Source organism: Castor canadensis, chromosome 17 (genome assembly GCF_047511655.1).
Source record: "Castor canadensis chromosome 17, mCasCan1.hap1v2, whole genome shotgun sequence".
Classification (NCBI taxonomy): domain Eukaryota; kingdom Metazoa; phylum Chordata; class Mammalia; order Rodentia; family Castoridae; genus Castor; species Castor canadensis.
In genome coordinates this window covers 45,493,494-45,520,291 of record NC_133402.1, presented here as the reverse complement: position 1 = coordinate 45,520,291, position 26,798 = coordinate 45,493,494, and the positions used below count along the sequence as shown (strand labels likewise).

The following is a 26,798-nucleotide window of genomic DNA, read 5'->3' as shown; positions in this document are numbered from 1 at the left end:
ATCCACCAGATCTCATCCTTGAAAGTAGTTAGGATTATAGGCATGAGTCACTAGTGCAGCACTGTATTTTGTTTTTGAGACAGAATCTTGCTAACTTTGCTTGAGTTGGCCTGCAATTTGCAATCATTCTGCCTCTGCCTCCTAAATAGTTGGGAATACAGGTATGTACCACTATATATACCTGTTCATATATACCTGTATAGTGGTACATATATTGTAATACACATTAATAATACATATTAAAATATTAATTTTTATTAGTAGTTTTCCACATAACATACCACTAATTGAATTCATAATTTACCTATCATTTTCAGGGGAGGGGTTACTTGTGCTTACGAGGCAAGTACTCTACCACTTTAGCCACACCTCCAGCCTTTTCATGATCTCTTTGTCCATAGAAAGTTTTCTTCCTATTAAAATATATTCCTAGGATAGAAGTTCCACAAGTCAAAGGGATGAAATTGCTTTGCAGTACTGCCTACTCTTTCAAAAAAGTTTGATCAATTCCCATTGTCTTATGTTTTTCTGGTAAACTGAGTCATTTTCTGGAGGAGGGATATGTTCAGTGGTGAGTGCTCAAGACCAGCAAGAAGAGATCCGTCAAGGATTAAGTTCACATCGTGGAAGTACAGATGCAACTGACTCCATACACAAGTACTTACATAGACTAATGTGCAAGGTTTGAAGGGTAGCTAGAGAGAATAGGGTGAGAGTGAGTTCTTGGCTGAATCCTGAGCTCACCCCATCCAGCTGCTGCTAACTCACCTAATCACACAGGATGAGGAAGTGGAGGAAACTCAGTGAGAAGCCAGGGGACAACAGAGCAGATTAGAATTGCAAGTGTACTTACCTCCAGAGTTGTCTCTGGGAGAAAACTGGTAGTTCTTTCTGCTTTTTGTTTCCATTTCTAATCTCTGAAACTTTCTCTTCTTCATACATTTCTTAATCTAATAATTATTTAGCAACATATTTTATAAAAATCACCATTCTGATAGGGAAAAATTTAAAAAGCACTGTTATGGACTGAATATTTGTGTCTCCCTGAAATCATGTTGAAGCCCTACCTCAATATGACTGTATTTAGAGATGGGGCCTCCAAGGAGATAATTAAGGTTCAATGAGGTCATAAAGGTAAGCCTTAATCCAAAAGGATTAGTGCTGTATAAAAAGAAACACAAGCGAGCCCTTTCTCTTCCTGCATGCACACAAGCAAAGGTCATGTGGGCACACTGCAGTAACAGCCATCCACACAAGCTAGGATGGGAGTCCTCCAACAGAAACCTAATTGATTACCCCAATCTTAGACTGACTTCTAGCCTCCAGAATTGTGAGGAAATAAATTTCATTAAGGTATCTGGTCTACAGAGGCTAAGGAAAGGAGGGAGGAGAAATTATTGAGGCTCAGAATGCTGGGGGGAAGGGTTTTAGAAGGACAGAACTTCAGCTGAATCTCAGAAGAGAAGCAGTAATTGTTTTTTCAAAAGGAAGGTGGTGCAGGGTTGGTGTACTCACAAGAGGAAGATTACACTATGTGTAAGCTTCATGCTGGTAGGGATTTTGTTCTTTTTGTTCACCACTGTAGAACAGTTCCAGGCACTTAGTAAGTAAACAAAAATTTTTGTTGTTTGCTGAACAAATGAAGGAATGAAAGAATCAAGTTGCTTGAAGTAAACCCAGCCAGAACACTGAAATGACAAGACAAAAAAATGGATAGAATTTGATAGTCAACTGGAAACAAGTTCCAAAGAGTCAAATCTTAATTTTCTTTCCTTGCTCTGTAATTTGTATTCCTTTTTCTACCTTGCTATTCTCCTCTCCTTACTCTCTTTCTTACTTATCAATATGTTTTTTCAAGCATTACCATCCATTTCCCTTAATTCTCATCTTTCCTCTCTGCCATCTCTTAGAACATTCATACTTATCTCAGCTTTATAAATAAAGTGAAAAACAGAGGAGATTGGCAGTTGGGGTTCCCATGGGGAATAAGTTGAGGAAACTGAAAAAGGAAAGAATCCAAGAAATGCTCTCTAATTGTGGGATGATTATATATCCTGGATTTCCAAGAATAGTGCTGGCTTATACCTGTTATACCGATATCTTATTAAACAGTGCTCCCTTAACTCACAAAAATATCCTGTTTTGGATAAGAAATTTTGTATCACCCTATTCAAAAGTGAAATTAGGAAAAAAATGCTTGAGGAAGATTAACCAAATGGAATAGAGGGGAAGAAAAGAATGAAGGAAGGGAAATAAGTTAGGAGAAAACTTTAGAAATGCAGTATGGATGACCAGTGGGGGGCCTAGCATTTTGCTGAAGCCCAATAAATGTGTGAATAAGATAGCAAGATGCTAGCCCAAGATAATGACAGGACAGAGAACAATGAAAATCAGCTATTCCAAGAGAGCATCCACATATATCAGGCTGGATAGAGAGAATGTGTGACAAAAACAATGCAAGGTCATCAGATTCACATCCAACCATTAAGAATGGTAGTGTCACTAAGCAAGATGAGACATGGGAAAACACTTTATACAAGAGGAGGAGAAATCAGGCATATAAATTTGGGGGGAAAAAGAATCAAAGGAAGTTATGAAAATGTGTAATCTTAGTGAGATAGGGATGTGTGTTAGTAGGCATAAAAGGTAGGAAAAAGAAATGCAGAGGGATGTACTGTGAAGTCCAGGGTATTTCTGTAGAATCTGAGGAGGAAGTGGGTCTAGACACGAGATCAGGGAGGGCCGGTTTGATGTGAGTTTGATCAAAAGGAGACCTAACGATTGTTGCCTGATTGGATGGGAAATTTCCTTAGTAATCCTGGAAAAATTTCCAGGCACTAGGCTGATAGGGTCTTACTGGAGATGTAGGAGAGAAAGAGGAGCCCACAGGGCCAGTAGGGCATTAAGGATACCTAGGTAACTGTGCACAAAAGCACAAGTTTAGGTGACCAGTTTGCCTTATATTAGAGTTGCATATATGCATGTCTGTGCCCCTCGTCATCACATGTACATATTAAGCTCTAAGCTCCTAGACAGCAGGGCCTGTGGATATCACACATTGCCTGTCAAAAAGAGAACTCAGTAAAAGGTTAGTTTACAATGTTAAACAAGTTCAGGATTGTATCTAATATCTGGAGCATTCATGGGGATGGTGAGAGTGAATCTACTACACCTTACCACCACCATCCCTCCTCTACCTGTTCATCTTTTTTTGGGTCCAATATTGTGTGATAAATAACAGCGTTTTTGCATTCTTCATGATTCTAAATCAACATGACAATCCAAGGGTCTACATTCCCTAAGAAATTGACCAGTCCTACTATTCAGAGGGTCTTAGAATGTTGGCGCTGGAGGAGACCTCCAGACCACCTAGTCTGATATCCAAATGTACAGATGGAGGAACTGGAATTTACAGGAGAACTGAAACTCCAATCCAAGTCTCCTGGCCCCAAATTTGAGTTGCACTGCAACACCTTTTCCCATCATCCCCAAACTCTACTCCTCAAAGTACAGAGGTAATTCCTTCCACTTCTGTGGTTTTTCTCCTATTTTATAAATAACCATCAAGAAACGCTTCCTTTGAACCTCCATCTCCACATCATTTAGCCGGCAGGATACCTGTCCTACACTAACTTCATAGTCTGCATCTCACCTGCTCAGGAAACAAGGGAATGACTCACCCTCATTTCTATGCACAGCAGTTGCACTCCAAAGGATCATCCCAGGACAGATTTTTGCCTTATCTCCTCCTTGGGGTCAGTGAGGAAGCTGCTAATGGAGGCTTGAGTCACTGTAAACAGATATTAATGATGGAGTTTTCTGATTACCTTAACTCCAAGTGGACATGGGGCAGTAAACTATTGTTAAGTAGGTTCCGTGAGCAGTCAGGATGGCATTCCAATTTTAATGAGTAGGAAATGAGGTTCCCAGGGGTTGAATGACTTGCCCAAGATAGGACTAGTGAGTGATAAGACTTCTAGAGTCTGAAAGAAACCCTCATTCTAACACATCAGAACCATTCCTTTTAGGGCTGGAGGCATGGCTCAAAATAGAGCACCTAACAAATGCAAAATCCCGAGTTCAAACCCCAGTACTGCTGAAAGAAAAAATTATTTTTCTCCTAGTCCGTTGGAATCTAAAAGCCTCTATATTTTCTCTAACTGCAAAATGCATTCTTACTGGGAATTTCTCTGCAGTATAGCTTTCCATAGAAAGTTTGCACAAGGTAGAGGAGGAACTTAGCTGAATCAAGTGTCTTTAAATAGAAAGAAATACTTCAAAAGACATTAGAATTTTTTTTTCTGATTACCTATTTCTTAGAATTATTAGACCTCAAAGTATGTTTTGTGCTTTTCCCCTTCCATATGCTCAGGCTCTGCTTCTAACTCTTCAAGCTTGTTCCATTTCTTCTTTTCCAGAACATAGCTCAGCCTTGTACACAACTGTATCCCCAGATCCTAGCACACTCCTGGGTTGGTGCTAAATATATTAATATTTGTTGTAGGAATAATCTTGGCAAGACTCTGCTCCCTCTACACCCTCATCCCGGGCTCGTGTCCTCCTTGGTGACAGAGCCGGGATCGGATGGGTGATTCGAGTCAAATACTCAGGAGGTGGCGGGGCCCTCGGATAACCTGAGAGGGACCTCGATCAATACTGCCTGGGCGGCCCACTGTTAGCTGCTGGGGATGGCACGGTCTGTCACCACCCCTATCCTGCTCCAAGCTAGCAGCTACGAGGAGTCGGAGACTAGACCCAAGACAAAGAGAGCGCGGAACGAAGAAGGAGGTCCACACCGACCCCTCGGCCGTCGCGCAGGTGTCGCAGCGAACAGCCGCGGAGGAGGCCTGACTCCACGCCTTGCGTGTCCCACGCACTCCCAAAAACCCGGCCGACCCTCCCAGCTCTACGCCGCTGTGCACCCCTCACCGAAAGCGCCAGACGCACTTCTGGGAACAAAGCGGAGAAGGAACTGCGTCAGCGACTCCTTCCTAACCCCTTTGCGGGCCCCTCCGGCCCTTCTAGGCATCGGGAGGTTTCCACATCTCTGTGACCCCCAGCCTGGAGCATCCCACATGCCGCGGAAGCCCAGCGAGGTTTGTGGACGCTCTAGCCGCGCCTACTAGGCCGACTTTGCCCTACCATTGGCTTGGAGAGCGGGAGGACTTGAAGAGATCAGCCAATGAGAGGAGATTCCTGGAAAGAGTGAGACCTGGAACGGGAAAGTAATCAATCAATTGGGTAGCCAGGCCACCTTCCTTGCGCTAGGAGTGTCTGAAGTCGCACATTCCCAGCTACAGCTGCCAAGCAGAGAGGTTCTCTTTTCTTCAACAGATTGCGTCTCAAAGTCAGGATCCGCTATCTTATATCGTCGTATGAAAGTATTTATTGGGCAGCTAGCATGTCACTATTCTAGGCGGGGCAGACACAGTAGTAAGAAAATGAGCTCCCTGCCCCCAAAGGGTTACATTCAAGTCAAGGGAGATGATAAATAAATACGCTGAAGGCAGTAGCAAGTTAGAAGGGAGAAAGAAGGTAGTGGGAGTGTTTTAATAGGTGACAGACCGAGACAGGGAGTGAGTGATGGAAGCACGTGGATGTCTGAGGGAAGAGAGTTTCTGATAGATGGAAATTAGGAGCAGAAGTCTTAAATCGGGAATAGCACATTGTTGGCTATGATAAAGCTTTGCATTGCTCTGAGTAACACAGAAAGCTAGCTGTCGGGGCTTTGGGTACAGAGGAGTGACATGCTCTTTTTTTGTTTTTCTGACACATTGTTAGCAATGAGATATGAGTCAAGAAATCTGTTCCTATAAATTCTGATTTTTGCTCTTTCTCTGCAGGTATCCCAACATAAACCTTTCGTGAAAGTTTTACTCCCGGACCTAGGTTTTTAAATTTAGCAGTGACTACTTTATGCAGAACAATCTAAATATGGGTTAGAATAGAAGCAGGGAGATTTAGAAGCTATTGCAGTATCCCAGGTTAGAAATGAAAGTGGCTTGGACTAGCTTAGAAGTCAGGGAGGAGGTGATAACTGGTAGGTAGTGCATGTATTTTGAAGGCATGGTCAGAGTGATTTGCTAGTGAATTGAATGTTGGTTGTTATTGTTTGTATCTGGAATGTCTTCCACAAGTGCATGTGTTAAAGGCATACTTCTAGCTTGGTTCTACTGGGAGGTGTGGAAACGAAGAGGTGAGGTCTAGTCATAGGTCTTGGGTTGTTGGGGATGTGCTCATGAAGAAGATGGCAGAACCCCCGTCTTCTCCTCTTCTTTTTTTCCCCCACTTCCAGGCCATGAAGGATGCAGCTTTGTTCCAGCATACGCTCCCATCACAATGTGCCTCTCTAGGCCCAAAAGCAACAGGGCCAACCCACTGTAGACTGAAAGCTCTAAAACTGTGAGCCAAAATAAATCTTTTCTGTTCTTTAGTTGATTTGTCTCAGGTATTTTTTATAGTGATGGAAAGATGACTAACACATTTGGCTAAGGACAACTCCACAATTATTGGTGTTTGGAGCGAGGATGTTGTTTTTCAAGAAGAGGCATTGTTTCCCAGGCATAGAAATTCTTCTTGCATTGTATAACTTCCTGCTTTGTACTGCTTATATGCCTAATGCAAAAATAAAAAAATTTGCCAGTTGGTCATCAGCCTTCTGGTCCTCTTGATTTGTGTCTTGAATGTTCATTCCTTTCCTGAGCCCTTTCAGGTCAAGGACCTCTGTGATCCCAGCAGATGTGAGCAAGAAGCATAATACTGTCTTTTGGAAATGGAGTAGCCTAAAAGGGTTAGGAAGAGGGATCAGTAGTATTGTTTTGGCTATATTAAGTTAAGTATGGCAACTTGACACCCAAGCAGAAATGTCAAACTGTTGGAATAAGAGTCTGAGTTCCAGTGCAGAAATCACAGCTAAAAATATAAATTTGGGAATTATAACTCTATAAGATAATATAACCTAGGGAATGATTATAAAGTAGTTGTCTGAGAATCGGGCCTTTAAAAGGCTTTATTAGTCACCAAATATGTATTGAATACTTAAAATATGCCAGGATCTTCCTTCCTTCTTTCCTTCCTTCCTGCCTTCATTCTTCATTCATTCTTTTTTTTTTTTTTTTTTTTTTTTTTTTTGCGGTTCTAGGGCTTGAACTCAGGGCCTACACCTTGAGCCACTCCACCAGCCCTTTTTTGTGATGGCAAACTATTTGGTCTGCCTGGCTTGGAACCGTGATCCTCCTGATCTCTGCTAGGATTATAGGTGTGGGCCACCAGCACCCAGCTGCCAGGAACTTACTTATCTACCAGTTTGTGTGCGTGTGCTTGTAAACATGTGCATGTTACAACTCTGACACATTTTATAGGGACTAAAAAATAGAAGTTTAAAGAGGTGATAAGACTTACACATGTTGGTGTTGGAGTCAGGACTCAGAATGCTTTATTTACTAAGTAGCACAATACTATCGTCAATACACTATAGCCTTCAATTTGGTCTTGCTTTTCACCTACTCTTGTATTTGGGAGGGAGTCATTAATTCTGATTCAAAATGATAATTCCAAAGTAAAAAAAAGACGATAATTCCACATCTGCTCCATGGGAGTAATGATGACTTATTATTATTCTAGTCCAACCATTCTCAAATTTAGAGAGCATTAAGAGTCACTTGAATGCATATTAAAAATACAAATTCCAACCCCCCTATCCAGCTTATTACCCTTACTCACAAGCATATTTTTCCTACAAAAATATGTTCATTTAGTTCCAAATTATTTCACTGCCTAGAAATCAGGGTCTTTTGTGTGTGTGTGTAACAGTTGTGTAAATATTCAGTAATTTCAATCTTTATCAAGATATCTGTTAGCTAAAGAAATTTGATCTCATGTTTGGGCAAATGAAGTCAATATCCAGTTGATGAAGTCTTACTTTATTGGTAAAAATGGTGATAATGCAATGCTTCTCCTTTAAGAATTGACAATGTATTTATAACTATGTCTCTCATGTTATTATACAAGATCAAAATATATTTCAAAAATATAAAAGTGAGTGTTCTTTTTAGTTGAATCTCTGGCTGAAGTCACCTCAAAAGTAGCAGAGGACAGCCAGGTATGTTGGTACATGCCTGTAATCCTAGGACTTGGGAGGCTGAGGCAGGAGGATCATGAATTCAAGGCTAGCCTGGATTTCATAGCAAGGCCATGTCAAAAAAAGTAGCAGGATATTCCTCAAGACTATCTCAAACTGTCTTAAGATGGGTCTCCTTTGGATTCCAAAGAAAGAAGCACTATAGCACAGTTGATCAGTTTAAAACATTTACTTGGAAACTTATGTTCACAGGTCACATCAACCCTGGAAATGGGCAGTGAGAAAAAAGAATGTTCTATCAGGGCATGTCCTATGCAAGAGACTTTGGATATGGTGTTTATATGAGGGCTTAAGGAATTAAGTTTACAGCTAGGTCTAATTTCCTTTACTGTTTTTGGGCAACATCTTAAACACCTTTATCAGTGCCTAGGAATGGTGAGGCTCTGCCTTGGATTCAAGTGAAAAACATGCAGCTGGCTGGGTTATAGAGCAGTCAAGGCATTATTTCTCATGAAAGACAGAGTAAAAAGGCCGGGCACCAGTGGCTCATGCCTGTAATAATACTAGCTACTCAGGAAGCAGGGATTGGAAGGATCATGGTTCGAGGTCAGCCCAGGCAAATAGTTTGAAAGACTCTATCTTGAAAATACCCAACACAAAAAAGGGCTAGATGAGTGGCTCAATGGTAGAGTGCTTTCCTAGCAAGCATAAGGGTGTGAGTTCAAACCCCAATACTGCCAATAAAAACAAAAAAACAGAGATAAAGAGTGGAGACGCCTGAGGGACCCTATAAAATTGGAATTCTTATTACAATATGTATTGCTTTACAGATTATAAAGGGGTTTCATTGGTTTTAGATCATTTAAGCCCCAGGATACTTTTATGATGTAATATGCTTATTTTTCAAATACGGAAGCTAAGGCATGGATGTGTGAAATGATTTGCTTATGGTTGCACAGCTAGTAGTAGAAAATTTGAGATTTAAAGACCTGGGTCTTACAACTTCAGATCTCAGGCCCTTTTTTTCCTCCTTCTCTGTGCTGAGGATGAAATTCAGGACATCTCATATGCTAGGGGAGTGCTCTGTCACTGAGCTATACCCCTAAACCTGTGCTCCTTTATCTATGGCTACGTTGCTTCAAACTATAATTTTTTCCTTTTTTTTTTTCATTTTATATATTTTTTCTTTTTTTGGCTTCCTTTTTAAAAAATTTTTATTGCTTTATTATTCATATGTGCATACCATGCTTGGGTCATTTCTCCCTCCGCCCCCACCACCCCCTTACCACCCACTCCGCCACCTCCCTCTCCCCCCACCCCCTCAATACCCGGCAGAAACTATTTTGCCCTTATCTCTAATTTTGTTGAAGAGAGAGTATAAGCAATAATAGGAAGGAACAAGGGTTTTTGCTAGTTGAGATAAGGATAGCTACACAGGGAGTTGACTCACATTAATTTCCTCTGCATGTGTGTTACCTTCTAGGTTAATTCTTTTTGATCTAACCTTTTCTGTAGTTCCTGGTCCCCTTTTCCTATTGGCCTCAGTTGCTTTTAAGGTATCTGCTTTAGTTTCTCTGCGTTGAGGGCAACAAATGCTAGCTAGTTTTTTAGGTGTCTTACCTATCCTCACCCCTCCCTTGTGTGCTCTTGCTTTTATCATGTGATCAAAGTCCAATCCCCTTGTTGCGTTTGCCCTTGATCTAATGTCCGCATATGAGGGAGAACATATGATTTTTGGTCTTTTGGGCCAGTTTAACCACACTCAGAATGATGTTATTCTCCAATTCCATCCATTTACCAGCAAATGATAACATTTCGTTCTTCTTCATGGCCGCATAAAATTCCATTGTGTATAGATACCACATTTTCTTAATCCATTTGTCAGTGGTGGGTCATCTTGGCTGTTTCCATAACTTGGCTATTGTGAATAGTGCTGCAATAAACATGGGTGTGCAGGTGCCTCTGGAGTAACCTGTGTCACAGTCTTTTGGGTAAATCCCCAAGAGTGGTGTTGCTGGATCAAATGGTAGATCAATGTTTAGCTTTTTAAGTACCCTCCAAATTTTTTTTCAGAGTGGTTATACTAGTTTACTCTCCTACCAACAGTGTAAGAGGGTTCCTTTTTCCCCGCATCCTCGCCAACACCTGTTGTTGGTGGTGTTGCTGATGATGGCTATTCTAACAGAGGTGAAGTGGAATCTTAGTGTGGTTTTAATTTGTATTTCCTTTATTGCTAGAGATGGTGAGCATTTTCTCATGTGCTTTTTGGCCATTTGAATTTCTTCTTTTGAGAAAGTTCTGTTTAGTTCATTTGCCCATTTCCTTATTGGTTCATTAGTTTTGGGAGAATTTAGTTTTTTTAGTTTCCTATATATTCTGGTTATCAGTCCTTTGTCTGATGTGTAGCTGGCAAATATTTTCTCCCACTCTGTGGGTGTTCACTTCAGTTTAAAGACAATTTCTTTTGGTGAACAGAAGCTTTTTAGTTTTATGAAGTCCCACTTATCTATGCTATCTCTTAGTTGCTGTGATGCTGGGGTTCTGTTGAGAAAGTTCTTGCCTATACCTACTAACTCCAGAGTATTTCCTACTCTTTCCTGTATCACTTTAGAGTTTGTGGTCTGATATTAAGATCATTGATCCATTTTGAGTTATTATTGATATAGGGTGATATACATGGATCTAGTTTCAGTTTTTGGCAGACAGCTGACCAGTTTTCCCAGCAGTTTTTGTAAAACAAGCTGCTTTTTTTCTCCATCGTATATTTTTAGCACCTTTGTCAAAGACAAGTTGGTTATAGATGTGTGGCTTCATATCTGGGTCCTCTATTCTGTTCCACTGGTCTTCATGTCTGTTTTTGTGCCAGTACCATGCTGTTTTTATTGCTACTGCTTTGTAATATAGTTTGAAGTCAGGTATTGTGATACCTCCAGCATTGTTCTTTTGACTGAGTATTGCCTTGGCTATTCGTGGCCTCTTGTGTTTCCATATAAATTTAACGGTAGATTTTTCAATCTCTTTAATGAATGTCATTGGAATTTTGATGGGAATTACATTAAACATGTAGATTACTTTTGGGAGTATAGACATTTTTACTATGTTGATTCTACAAATCCATGAGCATGGGAGATCTCTCTACTTTCTATAGTCTTCCTCAATCTCTTTCTTCAGAAGTGTATAGTTTTCCTTGTAGAGGTCTTTCACATCTTTTGTTAGGTTTACACCTAGGTATTTGATTTTTTTTTGAGGCTATTGTAAATGGAATTGTTTTCATACATTCTTTTTCAGTTTGTTCATTATTAGTGTATAGAAATGCTAATGATTTTTCTATATTGATTTTATATCGTGCTAACTTGCTGTAGCTATTGATGGTGTCTAGGAGCTTCTGAGTAGAGTTTTGGGTCTTTAAGGTATAGGATCATGTCATCTGCAAATAGGGATATTTTGACAGTTTCTTTACCTATTTGTATTCCTTTTATTCCTTCTTCTTGCCTAATTGCTCTGGCTAGGAATTCCAGTACTATGTTGAGTAGGAGTGGAGCTAGTGGGCACCCTTGTCTAGTTCCTGATTTTAGAGCGAATGGTTTCATTTTTTCATCATTAAGTATAATGCTGGCTGTAGGTCTGTCATATATAGCTTGTATAATGTTGAGGTACTTTCCTTCTTTTCCTAGTTTTCTTAGAGCTTTTATCATGAAATAGTGTTGGATCTTATCAAAGGCTTTTTCTGCATCTATTGAGATGACCAAGTGGTTTTTGTCTTTGCTTCTGTTAATGTGGTTTATTACGTTTATTGATTTTCGTATGTTGAACCACCCCTGCATTCCAGGGTTGAAGCCTACTTGATCATGGTGAATAATCTTTTTGATGTGTTGTTGAATTTGGTTTGCCATTATTTTGTTGAGGATTTTTGCATCAATGCCCATTAAGGAGATTGGCCAATAGTTCTCCTTTTTGGAGATGTGTTTGCCTGGTTTGGGGATAAGTGTAATACTAGCTTCATAAAATGTGTTAGGCAGTTTTCCTTCCCTTTCTATTTTGTGGAACAGTTTAAGGAGGGTTGGTATCAGTTCTTCTTTAAAGGTCTCATAGAATTCAGCAGAGAATCCATCATGTCCTGAATTTTTCTTTTTGGGGAAACTCTTTTTTTTTCTTTTATTATTCATATGTGCATACAAGGCTTGGTTCATTTCTCCCCCCGGCTCCCACCCCCTCCGCCCCCTCCCTCTCCCCCCCAATACCCAGCAGAAACTATTTTGCCCTTATTTCTAATTTTGTTGTAGAGAGTATAAGCAATAATAGGAAGGATCAAGGGTTTTTGCTGGTTGAGATAAGGATAGCTATACAGGGCATTAACTCACATTAATTTCCTGTGCGTTTGTGTTACCTTCTAGGTTAATTCTTCTTGAACTAACCTTTTCTGTAGTACCTGTTCCCCTTTTCCTATTGGCCTCAGTTGCTTTTAAGGTATCTGCTTTAGTTTCTCTGCGTTGAGGGCAACAAATGCTAGCTAATTTTTTAGGTGTCTTACCTATCCTCACCCCTCCCTTGTGTGCTCTCGCTTTTATCATGTGCTCATAGTCCAATCCCCTTGTTGTGTTTGCCCTTGATCTGATGTCCACATATGAGGGAGAACATATGATTTTTGGTCTTTTGGGCCAGGCTAACCTCACTCAGAATGATGTTCTCCAATTCCATCCATTTACCAGCGAATGATAACATTTCGTTTTTCTTCATGGTTGCATAGAATTCCATTGTGTATAGATACCACATTTTCTTAATCCATGTGTCAGTGGTGGGGCATCTTGGCTGTTTCCATAACTTGGCTATTGTGAATATTGCCGCAAAAAACATGGGTGTGCAGGTGCCTCTGGAGTAACAGTCTTTTGGGTATATCCCCAAGAGTGGTATTACTGGATCAAATGGTAGATCGATGTCTAGGTTTTTAAGTAGCCTCCAAATTTTTTTCCAGAGTGGTTGTACTAGTCTACATTCTTGGGGAAACTCTTGATTACTGCTTCAACTTCATTTTGTCTTATAGATCTATTCAGGTGATTAATTTCCTCTTGGCTCAGTTTTGGATGATCATATGTACCTAGAAATCTGTCCATTTCTTTAAGATTTTCAAGTTTATTTGAATATAGGTTCTTGAAGTAGTCACTGATGATTTCCTGGACTTCCATGGTGTTTGCTGTTATGTCCCCTTTGCATTCTTGATTCTACTCATTTGGGTTTTTTCTCACCTCATTTTAGTCAGGTTTGCCAGGGGTCTATGGATCTTGTTTTATTTTTTTCAAAGAACGAACTTTTTGTTTTATTAATTCTTTGTATGGTTTTTTTTGTTTCTATTTCATTGATTTCAGCTCTTATTTTTGTTATTTCTCTCCTATTTGTTTTGGGATTTGCTTGTTCTTGTTTTTCTAGGAGTTTGAGATGTATCATTAGGTCGTTGATTTGGGATCTTTCAGTCTTTTTAATATATGCACTCATGGCTATAAACTTTCCTCTCAGGACTGCCTTTGCTGTGTCCCATAGGTTCGGGTAGGTTGTGTTGTCATTTTCATTGACTTCCAGGAACTTTTTAATTTCCTCTTTTATTTCATCAATGATCCATTGTTCATTAAATAGAGTTATTTAGTTTCCAGCTGTTTGCAAGTTTTTTGTCTTTACTTTTGTTGTTGAGTTCTAGTTTTACTGCATTGTGATCAGATATAATGCATGGTCTAAGTTCTATTTTCTTATATTTGCTGAGGCTTGCTTTGTGCCCTAGGATATGATCAATTTTGGAGAAGGTTTCATGGGCTGCTGAGAAGAATGTATATTGTGTAGAAGTTGGATGAAATGTTCTGTAGACATCAAGTAGGTCCATTTGATCTATTGTATATTTTAGATCTTGGATTTCTTTTTTCATTTTTTGTTTGGATGATCTATCTATTAATGATAATGGGGTGTTAAAGTCTCCCACAACCACTGTTGTGGAGTTAGTATATGCTTTTAGGTCTTTCAGGGTATGTTTGATGAAATTGGGTGCGTTGACATTGGGTGCATATAGGTTGATGATTGTTATTTCTTTTTGGTCTATTTCCCCTTTTATTAGTATGGAATGTCCTTCTTTATCTCATTTGATCAATGTAAGTTTGAAGTCTACTTTGTCAGAGATAAGTATTGCTACTCCTGCCTGTTTTTGGGGGCCATTGGCTGGGTAAATCTTCCAGCCTTTCATCCTAAGCCTATGTTTTTTCTGTCTGTGAGATGGGTCTCCTATTAGCAACAAATTGTTGGATCTTCCTTTTTAATCCGTTTTGTCAAGTGGTGCCTTTTGATGGGTGAATTAAGTCTGTTATCATTAAGTGTTAGTACTGATAGGTATGTGGTGATTCCTGTCATTTAGTTGTCTTAGTTGTTTGAATGTTTGATTGTGTGTACCTAAGTTGATGTTACTCTCTACTTTCTTCCTGCTTCTTTTCCTGTAGTTTGGTGCTGCCTGCCCTTTCATGGTTATGTTGGGTTTCACTTTCTGTGTGCAGAATCCCTTGAAGAATCTTTTGTAGTGGTGGCTTGTGGTCACATATTGTTTTAGTTTCTGCTTATCATGGAAGACTTTTATTGCTCCATCTATTTTGAATGATAGTTTTGCTGGGTAGAGTATCCTGGGGTTGAAGTTTTTTTTAATTCAGTGCCCAGAAGATCTCACCCCATGCTCTTATTGCTTTTAATGTTTCTGTTGAGAAGTCTGCTGTGATTTTGATGGGTTTACCTTTCTATGTTATTTGTTTTTTCTCTCTTACAGCCTTCAATATTCTTTCCCTAGTTTCTGAACTTGTTGTTTTAATGATGATATGTCATGGGGTAGTTCTATTTTGATCTGGTCTGTTTGGTATCCTGGAGGTCTCTTGCATTTGTATGGGACTATCTTTCCCTAGATCTGGGAAATTTTCTGTAATTATTTTGTTGAATATATTACAGATTCCCTTTGCTTGCACCTCTTCTTCTTCTTTGATGCCCATGATTCTCAAGTTTGGTTTTTTGATGAAGTTGGCGAGTTCTTGCATTTTCTTTTCACAGGTCTTGAGCTGTTTAATTAATAGTTCTTTGGTTTTTCCTTTAATTACCATTTCTTCAAGTTCTGAGATTCTGTCTTCTGTCTGTTCTATTCTGCTGGATTAGCCTTCCATTTTGTTTTGCGATTCTGTTTTGTTCTTTTTTCTGAGGTTTTCCATATCCTGGATCATTTCCTCTTTAATGTTGTCTATTTTTGCCCTGAGTTCATTTATCTCTTTATTAATCATGTACTCTGTTTCACTTTGGTGTTTATACAGTGCTTCTATGGTTTCCTTTATTTCTTCTTTTGCTTTTTCAAATTCTCTATTTTTGTTGTCTTGGAATTTCTTGAGTGTCTCCTATACATTTTGGTTGACCATATCCAGTATCATCTCTATAAAATTCTCATTGAGTACCTGTAGTATGTCTTCTTTCAAATTGTTCTTGTGGGCTTCATTGGGTTCTTTGGTATAGTTTATCTTCATTTTGTTGGAATCTGGATCTGAGTATCTGTTTTTGTCATTTCCCTCTGGTTCCTGTAATAATTTTTTGCTGTGGGGAAACTGGTTTCCATCTTTTTTCTGTCTTCCTGTCATTGCCCTTGGTGTTATTGTCCCTGTACTGTGTGCAATTAAGTATTTTCTGGCTTGTAATAATAGCACTAGTGATATTTAGAATGGATGGGTGAGAGGGGATGGAAAGCAAAGAAGTTAAAGGAAAAGGGAAAAACAAATAATCAAGTGGAAAAAAACAAAACAAAGAAACAAACAAAAAAATTTTCAAAGATATAAACAGGGAGAGATAGTGTACTAATCAACCTTAAGCTGAAAAGGCATTAGAGAGCAGAGAGGGGATTGAAAATAAAAAATAAAAAGAATAAAGATAAGAATAAAAATAAAAAATGAAAGAAAAAAATATATAAAATAAAATAAAACAAAATAAAATAAAAAAACAATCCTCCAAGTTCAAATGCAATGAAGTTTCCATCTTAATAATTTTGGTGTTCGTCCCTCAGCCTCCAGTTCCGGAGATGGTGCCTCAGATGTTCTGTAGTTGTCTCATCTAAGGGGAAACATAAAGTAGAACAAAACTGCACATGCACGCGCACACACACACACACACACACACACACACACACACACACACACACACAAACCCCATAAAGTCTCCCAAGTCAAATGCAATACAGTTTCAGTAAATTTTTCAGCATGCAGGTGTAGTTTGGTTGTTTTCTCATCAATGGTAGGGAGATAGAAAAAAAAGTCTGGAGACAGGTCTGTGAATGGCTATCTGCAGGTGTGGTTTGCCTGCCCACTGATATCAGCCTGCTGTTGCTGGTGGCATTATTTATGCAGATCTCTGGGGTGGGCTTAGCACTCACCTGGCCCCGCAGGCTTTGTTTACTCAGAATTCTCCTGTGTACGAGCCACTGCTACCAGCTTTCCCCTTTCCAAGCACACTGGGGGAGGTGACACTGCACCCACTTTCTCAGGCCTGTGTGTTTATTTATGGTTCACATGGGAAGTGGGTCATCCCTCCTCTCCTGTGGAGTTTTCCTCCCACCACTGCTTTTACAAGCTTTCTGGCTCCTGATTGCTGGGCGTGTGCTGCTGCTCCTGCCCGCCGGAGTGTTTGTTTACAGCTCACATGGGAGGTGGGTCTTCTCCCCTCTGCTGTGGAGTTTTCCTCCCTCCACCACTCTCACAAGCTTTCCCTCTCCTGGTTGCTTGGCACGCGCCCCCGCTCCTGCCCTCTCTGGCCAGGCCCGGCTTATTTACAGTTCTGTGAGGGATTCCCCTTCCCCCCCTCTTTGGCGCTCAGGGCTCCCCAACCTATTTGCTATGTGTCTTTATTGTTCTTATTGCTTATTACTCAGTTTCTCTTTTTTCCCCGGGTGGGGGTCGGTCTGTCCAGGGGGCTATGCCGATCTGGCCCAGGCTTGTCTGTGGAAGTATCACGTACCACTTAGCTTACCTTGACCACGTCTTCCCAAGCCATCTGGGCGCGGGTGTCTGGCGGCCCGGGGCCCTCCTGGTTTCTCTGTTTAATGTGAAGTGGAGATTCTCTGCTATAAATTTCATTTCCTCCAAAGCATATTGAGTTATGAGCTATCCATATCCCTCTTCATCTTTTTCAAACTTTATTTTGAAACTTTCTGATATGTAAATACTCTCTAGCTAGACTTAACAATTGTTAACATTTTGCCACAATGGCTTTCTCTCGCCTCACACATCTACACATATTTTTGTGGTTATTGTGGATTCACTTGAAAATATATAGTAGACTGTGACCCTTTAGGGTTGGAAAAATATCTCAGTGATAGAGGGTTTACCTAGTATGCATGAGACCCTGGGATTAATCCTTAGTACCATAGGGGAAAGCAGAGAGAGGGAGAGAGAGAGAAGGAGAGAGAGAGAGAGAGAGATCATAACCCTTCAACCTTAAATACTGCAGCATGCATCTCCTAAGGACAAGGATATATTCTACATAACCAAAATACTATCGTCACACTTAAGAAAGCTACAAATAATTCTGTATCATCAATCAATATTGTCAAATGATACTGTCAATTCTGTATCATCACAATACACTTAATACTAAACATTATATCTAGTTATATGGGCATGGCTTTGGCAGCAACAGCAGCTCCTATGGGTGGTAGCCCTCCCCCAGGAAATCCTTGCAGTTGGCCAGACTTTGATCCATGGTCACCATGTACGACTGAAGGGTAACGATCAAAAAATGTGGCTGTGTTGGAGGAGATAAAGCAGGGCTCAGTAGAGTGTGCTTCTCAGACATTGGAGAACTACAACATAGAAAAAGACATTTGCAGCCAATTATCAAGGAGGAGTTTGACAATAATTACAACCCCCCCACTGGTGCTGCATTGTTGGAAGGAACTTAGGTAATAACGATGAATATTTGTTGCCACTGCAGAAGTGCCTAGAGACAACATGGAGAAAGTATGTGGTGGATTTACTGAAGGACGAGCACAGCATGCACTCATAACAGAGCAAGAAATACGTCAGTTTACAACATCAAAGAGACTTCTAAGCCAAAAAGTAGTTTTTTTCTTTCAGATAACTCTGGAGGAAACATTTGAAAAAGCTGCCCAGTAGAATGCCTTCACATCCCTAAAGGACCCACGTTCTGGTCCCGTAACTGCTTCTGTTTCTTTTCAACCAAAAATAAGACACAACATACAGTAACCTTTTTTTCTTCAATTTTTTTTTTTTGGCAGCGCTGGGGTTTGAACTCAAGGCCTCACTGTTGATAGGCAGGCAATCTACTACTTGAGCCTCTCTGTAGAGAGAAAATGCAAATCCTTGCCCCTATTTAACAGCTAATGCAGGGATTCAGTTGATACTCCTGTGCCACTTAGTGACCCTGAAGATGTGATTTTTTTCACTGTACTAATGGTAGGTCATATTTTTATTGGTTTTTTTTTTTTTCAGTACTGGGCGTTGAACTCAGGGCCTTCACCTTGAGCCACTCCACCAGCACTTTTTTGTGATTTTTTTTTGAGATAGGGTCTAGAGAACTATTTTCTCTGGGGCTGACTTTGAACTGTGAGCTTCCTGATCTCTGCTCCTGAGTAGTTAGGATTAAAGCCACCAGCACTTGGCTTTTATTGTTTTTGTTTTTTTGTAGTAAAAATAATAGTAAATATTATTAGGAAAGAAATTTAGTGTAACAGGATAAAAGTTGGGACAAATTTAGTGTAATAGGATAAAAAGTGAGGACAAGCTCCTGCCCCCATGCGGGATATGGGAGTATAGACGCCCATGTTTTTATTGTTAAGTATGTGTTTGTGAATTTGCAAATAAATGTAGGAAATAATTGTGTATCAGTAGCATGCACATTCTGAGTGAGGAATGATGGTGATATCAACTCACACTGGAGTACCATCATGTGCCTGCTACAGGGCTTAAAAGTCCATCTATACATTCTCTATCAGGCCAAAAGTTTCAGCTGAGAATTAAATATCAATTGAGAAGCCATCTGGAATACAACACAGTAGTCAGTGGCCATATTCTTTATCCCAGAGGAAATGGTTAGGTTAAATAAATTAAAAAAATTTTTAAATCTTCTATGTTATGAATTGTGGGGGCCCAAAATTGATTAAGTAATTAAAGTTAAATGAAGTCAATAAGGTGAACACTAAGCCAATCTGTGTCTTAATCTCCTCTCCTTGTAAGAGGAGACTAAGACACTAACAGATCCAGAGGAAAGATCAGGTATCTATAGATCCTGATCTATCCAAGGACAGAGGGCTTCAAAGAAACTATCTCTGCAGAACATCAATCTTGGGTTTGTAGCCTCTACAACTATGAGCAAACAAATTTCTGTTGTTTAAACCACAAAGGTCTGTGGTACTTTGTAATGGCAGCCCTCACAAACTAATACACCTACTTCCACTGAGGAGCAACATATTTGGTGGTGACCACTTTACAATTCCCCAAGAAAAGTAAAGTTGGTTCAGAACTTGGAGATGCAGACCAGGTAGCATGTCAGGGCATGGCTTTGCCCTTATCATCAATTACAGACCATGACATTATAGCTTCTTGTTGGGGGGGGGGCAGGGTAGATGGGACACATCTTTATCTGTCCCAAGTACAAATTATCCATAACTCTCTAGCATTGTCCTACATATATTGTTCTTCAAGTAATTCTCTTTTAAATTTTAAAGAGTAACTACAACTACCTTGTTCTGAGCCTGTTTGCTAGGATAGATGGTTAACAGTGGATAGCCACAGTAAATGTAGAGCTTAGATTGGAAAGAACAAGTTGCTGGTGATTTTAAGGGTAGCACTATAGCAGCTGCAGTGACCACATTCTCCATAAATTACCTCTGTAATAGGCCACACCCACCTTAAATCCTGAGGGCATCAGCGGTGTGGCTGGTGACAGCTTGAGTATCATCAGCTTATGTTCATTGTTGAGGCAGCCTGGATGCTGACTGGAGATGTTTCATTGGTGGCCTCTTTCTGATATCAGGACAAGTATGGTGAGTTGCCAGGGCTGCCTCTGGTAAGGTGTCATTGCAATTTTTCTAGCCTCTCCTCCTCTGGGGAGCAGCATATGGTTTTAGGTTGGGATATAGCATTTTTCAATCTTCTAAGATGGTATTAAAGTATATAACTAGAACAGGTTCTGCCCGGAAGTGGGGGGAGAGGGTGGCACAATGTATACCTATATAAGTAAATGTAAAAATAATAAAAGGAAAAGAAAACCCAGAGTAAAAAAAAAAAAGTATATAATGAATATATTCAGTCTAGTGGCTGGGTATGTACAAATTCATCCCATGACTCAAAATATGCATCCGTGGTTGTCACTCCTTATTTAGTTTAGGGTAAATATATATTGCCCCGGGATTACTCTATGATCTTGTTTTACCCAAATCTTGTCCATATAGAAGACAATGCAAGTGGAAGGAATTTGGGGAAGAAATCTATTAGATATCATCATAAAATGCCAACTATACATTCATTCCTGGAAGCTTCTTTTTAAGTCTAGGGAATGGGTCGGCTAAGGGAGAAAACATGGTTTTGGTCAGCTGTTTCCTAATCTGGCATCATTTCGGGAATACTCAGAGGCCAGAAAAGAGGGTAGACCATGATACATTTGTCTCTACTGTGTTTCCATGCAAAGCATTCATATGCTTTAAAAAGGAGTCTGCCCTATTATTGGCACCCACCCTACAAAGTGACCTTATGTGTATATGAGTGTGAGAACTGCTTTGGTTCGATGAACAATAAATTTACAATGTCCAATCCTAGGCTAAGTACTTCACTATTGGGTACTTGTGGAGCCAGTTGGCATCATAACACCTTCCTTTTACCATCTGGGTAACTACTTCTACAGGGCCCCATTAGACTAGAACATGGCCTAATGTTAAGGGGACATGTATATATATACATATATTTTTTGCTGTGTTTTGTTCTTTATAGAGCCCCACCATATGGATATTGAAAACTGACAACCCAAAATTTGTTGCTAACTCCTACAGATGTTCACGAATGTATCCTTTGTAATATATCAGAAGGAAGTTTCTTGACAGAAACTATCTCCCAACATAAGACAGTAGTAAATAATGTCAGCATCCATAATCTTGTGACCCTTCCTACAGGATTTAGAAGCTTAATGGCCAGGGTTAAGGATGCAGAATTCAGTTGTGGTGTATTTTGTTTGCATGTATCAAATATAAGTAGGTCAATGTCCAGCTCTTAGCCCCTTAACCATCACGATCACCTGAACTACTTCTAGGTTTGAATTGATTTTTACAAAAACAAGTAGGAATTTCTTCCACATAATTAACTGCTATCCTTTCTCTATATTGTGGATTCCCTGATGGAGGAAAAGCTATGTGCTATAACAGAAAACTTCTCCACATTTTCTTCAAGAATATTTTTCAGAAATGTATGCAAAATAGTGGAAGCTCCTATTGATTTCTTGACCTCCAAAAATAAAAATGGCACACTAATACAGTTAAGGCTAGTGCCAATTCTCACCCCCCAGAAACTTACAAAGGATGAACAGTAAGAACCAGAAGGACAAACTGCAGCATTCAATAGGAAGGGTAGTTCTCTTGAAGATGGGACTGGTAATGTCCAACTCAAGGTAGAGGCTGTCTAGGTACAGCCCAGGTACAGCCCATGTACCCAAATAGGGTCAGGTTATTCCTTGAGATCTGGGAACTCCAAAGTGAAATAATTCTTTTAAAGTCCTATCTGCATGACTTTTAAAAGGGAAATGGAGAGCAAAAAATACAGTTCAAAACAAATATAATTGACAATACAAATACACAAATGGTAAATTTCATTATGTTCTCAGGTCAGTGATCTTTTTAGGCTCCCAAGTTTATGCCTACAATAGTTTCCTAACTTTGTCTTTGGTAACTCCTCCAGAATCACATAATTATTTTCTTAAGCCTCAACTCCTTTCCCTTTCTTCTACATTATCTGAGACATACACTACAGCTCATAAAATCTCTCCTCAAGGTTACATATCTGTCATTGCCTCTCTAACCTCCCCCTCCAACTCTGCCACACTGCTGGTCTTTCTCATGCTGTTAACAGGAAATTTGGGGAATGGCAAGGGGACAGACATCAGAAGTAAAGTTTTCCCAGCCCTGGACCCTATTGCAGAGATGGAAGGGAAGTTGTGCTAGCTTGTGACTGATGCACATTAACTGGAGAGAAAATCCTCTGAGATGACTTCCTGTTTCTTATGTCTTTTGGGAATAAAAAATGGTCTAGAAGAGAATTAAGAGTACAGTTTTCATCTTGAATTTGAGATGGCAGATGTGGTAGACAGGACTAGTTGCCAAGGAAAAATTGTGATTTATCTTATCTTGCCACAAAATTCATCACTGTGAACTTTGATTATCCAGTAATGTGTCTTGTAAGATTAATTATCTGTACTACACCCATGAAAGTCAACTCACCTTTGCAGTAAATTTTGACTATATTCCTAACCTGTTTATTGGGAAAGCAGAATGGGGTCAGCAAGTTCAGAACTGGAGTCCTTGGGTAGGCAACACACATCTCAGTGAGACAGGACTTCCCAACCCAGTGCTTACAGGTACAAATAGTCACACAAACACACACACACTTACATACACAAACACATTAACTATTTAACACTGAAATTCCAGCAGTGAGACTTACAGGAATATATATAGAAGATATCAATGAAGCCTTTGGATGTGATAGCCCACAAAGGGAGATGCACTTCCATCTTTAGAAGTTAGAAGAAAGGAATTTGTATATAACTTAGGGATCATTCAGTTTGAGAGCTGAAGTTTATTTTACAACCTGTACATATAATCTACTATCTATATGCTGAGTTATATACCTGACCTCAATAAGCCTGCAAGTTGGTATGAAAATATATACAGACACAAGAAGAACAACTTACAAGGCATAATTTAAGCTGTACTTTAGCACCACCTTATTCAAGGAACGAATAAGAGAAACAAGTTTTGAAAAAGAAAGTTCTTAAGAAACGAAATGGATCTTAAAGGTTATGATGGAGCACAGATGAGCAAACAGAAGGAAAAAAAGCTTCCCAGGTAGGGAACATAGTGATAAGAAGTTATACATTGGAGTAATTAAAAACTAGATGTGGAGCACCATAACCCAGAGGTAGGGAAGAATGGATAAATCTTAAGGAATTGCTTTATGTAAATGGTAAAATGGAGGAGAAAGAATGGAATAGAAAATATATTATCTGTCCTTGAGATCTTTACAGTTTGATTGTGAGAGGCAACACTAAGAAATCAGAGATTTTAATAGCTAAAAGAAAATGAAATGTGTAGTCTCTACTTTTCTGATGATTGGGAAAGACTGCAATAAATTAATCCCACTCTCCCCTCTTAGTGACCCAATGGAAAGCACTAGGCAATGGTCAACTCTGACAAGTAGCTCCAGGGAGAACATCCTTCTTATATATACATAAAAGCTTAACTCATATTTCCTTGTTCTCTCTCTCAGAAAACCACACCTTAGGATTATGACCGAGGCAGACCTGAGGGCTTCTCTCCAGTGTGAGTTCGCTGGTGATGATTGAAAGTGGAACGCTGACTAAAGGCTTTCCCACACTCAATACATTCATAAGGCTTCTCTCCTGTGTGAACTCTCTGGTGGACAATAAGCTGTGAGCTGTCACTAAAGGCTTTACCACAATCCTTGCACTTATAGGGTTTCTCCCCAGTATGGGTTCTCTGATGGACCATAAGGCTGGAGCTATAACTAAAGACCTTCCCACACTCATTACATTCATAGGGCTTCTCACCAGTGTGAATTCTCTGGTGTATAATGAGGTGAGAGTTTTGATTAAAGGATTTTCCACACTCATTGCATTTGTAGGGCTTTTCACCTGTGTGAAGTCTCTGGTGCCGAATAAGGCATTTACTCAGACTGAATGCCTTACCACACTCACTACATTCAAAAGGTTTCTCTCCAGTATGAATTCGCTCATGGTCAACAAGTTGAGAGTTCTGATTGAAGGCTTTCCCACATGTGCTACATTTATATGGCTTTTCCCCAGTGTGGAGGATCTGATGTCGAATAAGACATTTACTCCTACTGAAGGCCTTGCCACACTCCATACATTCATAAGGCTTCTCCCCAGTGTGGATTCTCTGATGGTCAGTAAGATTTCTGTTGGAACAGAAGGCTTTCCCACACTCATTACACTTGTAAGGTTTCTTACCAGTGTGAAGGACCTGATGTCGGATGAGACTTTTACTTCGATTGAATGCCTCTCCACACTCATTGCACTCATAAGGTTTCTCCCCAGTATGAATTCTCTGGTGGTCAATGAGTTGGGAACTCTGAGTGAAGGCTTTCCCACATTCATTACATTTATAAGGTTTCTCCCCATTATGGAGTCTCTGGTGTTGAATGAGATGGGAGCTGTGCCTATAGGTCTTCCCACACTCATTGCATTCATAGGGTTTTTCCCCTGTGTGGGTTCTGAGATGAACAATTAGCTGAGAAGTCTGCCTGAAGGTCTTACCACACTCGTTACACTCATATGGCTTCTCTCCAGTGTGGATTCTCTGGTGCCCAATGAGGTGTGAACTCCGGTTGAACACTTTGCCACATTCACCACATTGATAGAATTTCTGTCTCTTTGGAACTCCTTGATGTTCAGTAGGAGTGGAGGACATATCTGGATGCTCCTCTGCTTCCTTATATTGCCCACATCTGTCTTCTGTGGTATTTGTCTTATCCTCATCTGTCATTTCCAAGAAATCACTTTCCAGTCCAGATTCTTCTTCATCGGAGGGCTGCCTTTCCAGCTGCTCTGAAACATCTTCACAGGTATCTTCAGCTTCTGTTCCCCTAGTGGCCATTCCATAGAAGACCCCTGATAATCTATCAGATGACTCCAATTCTTTGGAAATGTCCTGCTTTGGAGTTAACTCAGAATTCTCCATTCTGTTCTCTCCTGCTACCAAAAGAAACAAGCAAACAACTCATTTTTTTATCCTGTTGTAGAAACAGAATCATCAAGAGAATGATGCATCCTATAAACATAACATCATGGTAAAGGAAGGAGGTAACACATTGAGAAGAGGAAACAGGAAATAGCTCAATTGCTCAATTTTGTCTTTAGAAACAGAAAAACAAGGAGGGGAAGTTTTGTGGGTTTTTTTTGTTTTTTTGTTTTTTTGTTTTTTGTGGTGGTACCAGGGTTTGAACTCTGGGCCTTACACTTGCTAGGCAAATGCTCTACCACTTGAGCCACTCCACCAATCCTGGGGAAGATGATTAATGAAGAGGGTGGGACAAGTGACACCAGGACAGATGGATGTTGAGCCAGCACAGCCTAGCTCAAGGCTGTACAGCATGATGACATCTTCCAGAAGCCCATTCCAGTGTTGTCTTCTTAGTAAAAGGATGAACTCTTAAGTTCCTTCCAAACCATGACAATGTGTAATTCCATGATTCTCTGAAAACATTTTGGGAGAGAGAGAAGGCTTACAAGCACCTCAAGTTAAATATGAGAGAGAGAGAGAGAGAGAGAGAGAGAGAGAGAGAGAGAGAGAGGGAGAGGGAGAGGTGGGGGGAGAGGGAGAGGAGAGGAAGAGAGAGGAGAGATGGAAATGGTAAGAGTTAATGAGAGGTTTATAGTATTAGGGTATGATCAGGAAAGTGTACAAAAAGGAGAGCTCTTGTATGATAAGACAATGACAAGATATGGACATGAATTTAGGAATGTTGTGGGTAACAGTGTTGAAAGGGAAAACAAAGCTCTAAAAGTGGAGATGCCACAGGTCTCCAGAGCACTAGACTGATAGAAGCCAGCTCTATACTTGAGTAAAAATTTAGCCATCAATAATTTAAAATGTGAATTAAAATATGTGTTTGAGATCTAGGTTCTGTAGAATAATAAGGAAATTAACAGATGAATATGCATCTGGAATTTTGGAGTTCTGGAATACTAAATTTAGGAAAAGACACATAGTAGAATTATTGCTAAACATGAAAATGTTGGTTCCTTTCAATCATGTCTTAACTAGGGCCAGGCCACCACACTGCACAGCATAAAAAAAGCTTAAAGATGTCTAAATCAATGGTTGTCATTCCCCATCTGTCAAGTTGGCTACTATCCTAAGCTTGTCATCCACAGGTCCAGCCCCAGGCTTTGCAGAGAAAGAATCTTATACATCTATGCTTTTTGTCAAGTGACTGTGAGCATGTCTGAAGGACCACAGGTGATTGCACCAGGGCAGGTAGTAGACCCAAGTGTAGCTTATCTGTAGGCTAATTATCAGTCTCTGCTTTTGCCTGGGCAGTGAATGCAAAAACAAAGATGACATTAAATGACTGTACCAGCCAAAATCCCTCTCTATGGATAGTCTGACCTGGAAACAGGGTAAAATGAAGGCAAATGTGAGTCAGACCTAAAATTGAAATGATGTATGGAGCCAAGTGAAGGTATTCAGAGCCACAGCAAGCAGTAAGTGTGAGGAACTGGAAGTAAAATTGTGAAGAAGCTATGATGAGGACAAAAGTTTCAGAGGAAAGAAATGGATAGTAGTGGGAAGAGAAGCAGAGAGAAAACAGACAAGGGGGAGCAGTTGTGTTAGTCACAATAGAACACTGGTGTAAACATTATTTACTCATGCTACTAAGGCTCTTGGGCTGCCATGTTTCTCAAAGCC

At 40.0% G+C, this 26,798-nt stretch overlaps 1 protein-coding gene across 5 annotated transcripts in view; it reads right to left on the bottom strand.

Annotated features, from left to right (window-relative positions):
- The window catches only part of LOC109682495 (zinc finger protein 197), an 80,562-nt gene that overhangs the window by 44,661 nt on the left and 9,103 nt on the right, over window positions 1-26,798 (bottom strand). For 2 of the 5 annotated variants that reach the window (XM_074059502.1, XM_074059504.1), the window contains one exon: window positions 12,348-25,078. In XM_074059502.1, the coding sequence (XP_073915603.1) occupies window positions 23,634-25,078 (1,445 nt within the window). In that variant the 3' untranslated portion in view covers window positions 12,348-23,633. Of the gene's footprint in view, window positions 1-1,515; window positions 1,655-12,347; window positions 25,082-26,798 lie in introns of those variants that run through there. The other 3 variants (XM_074059507.1, XM_074059505.1, XM_074059503.1) reach the window with 3 other exon arrangements.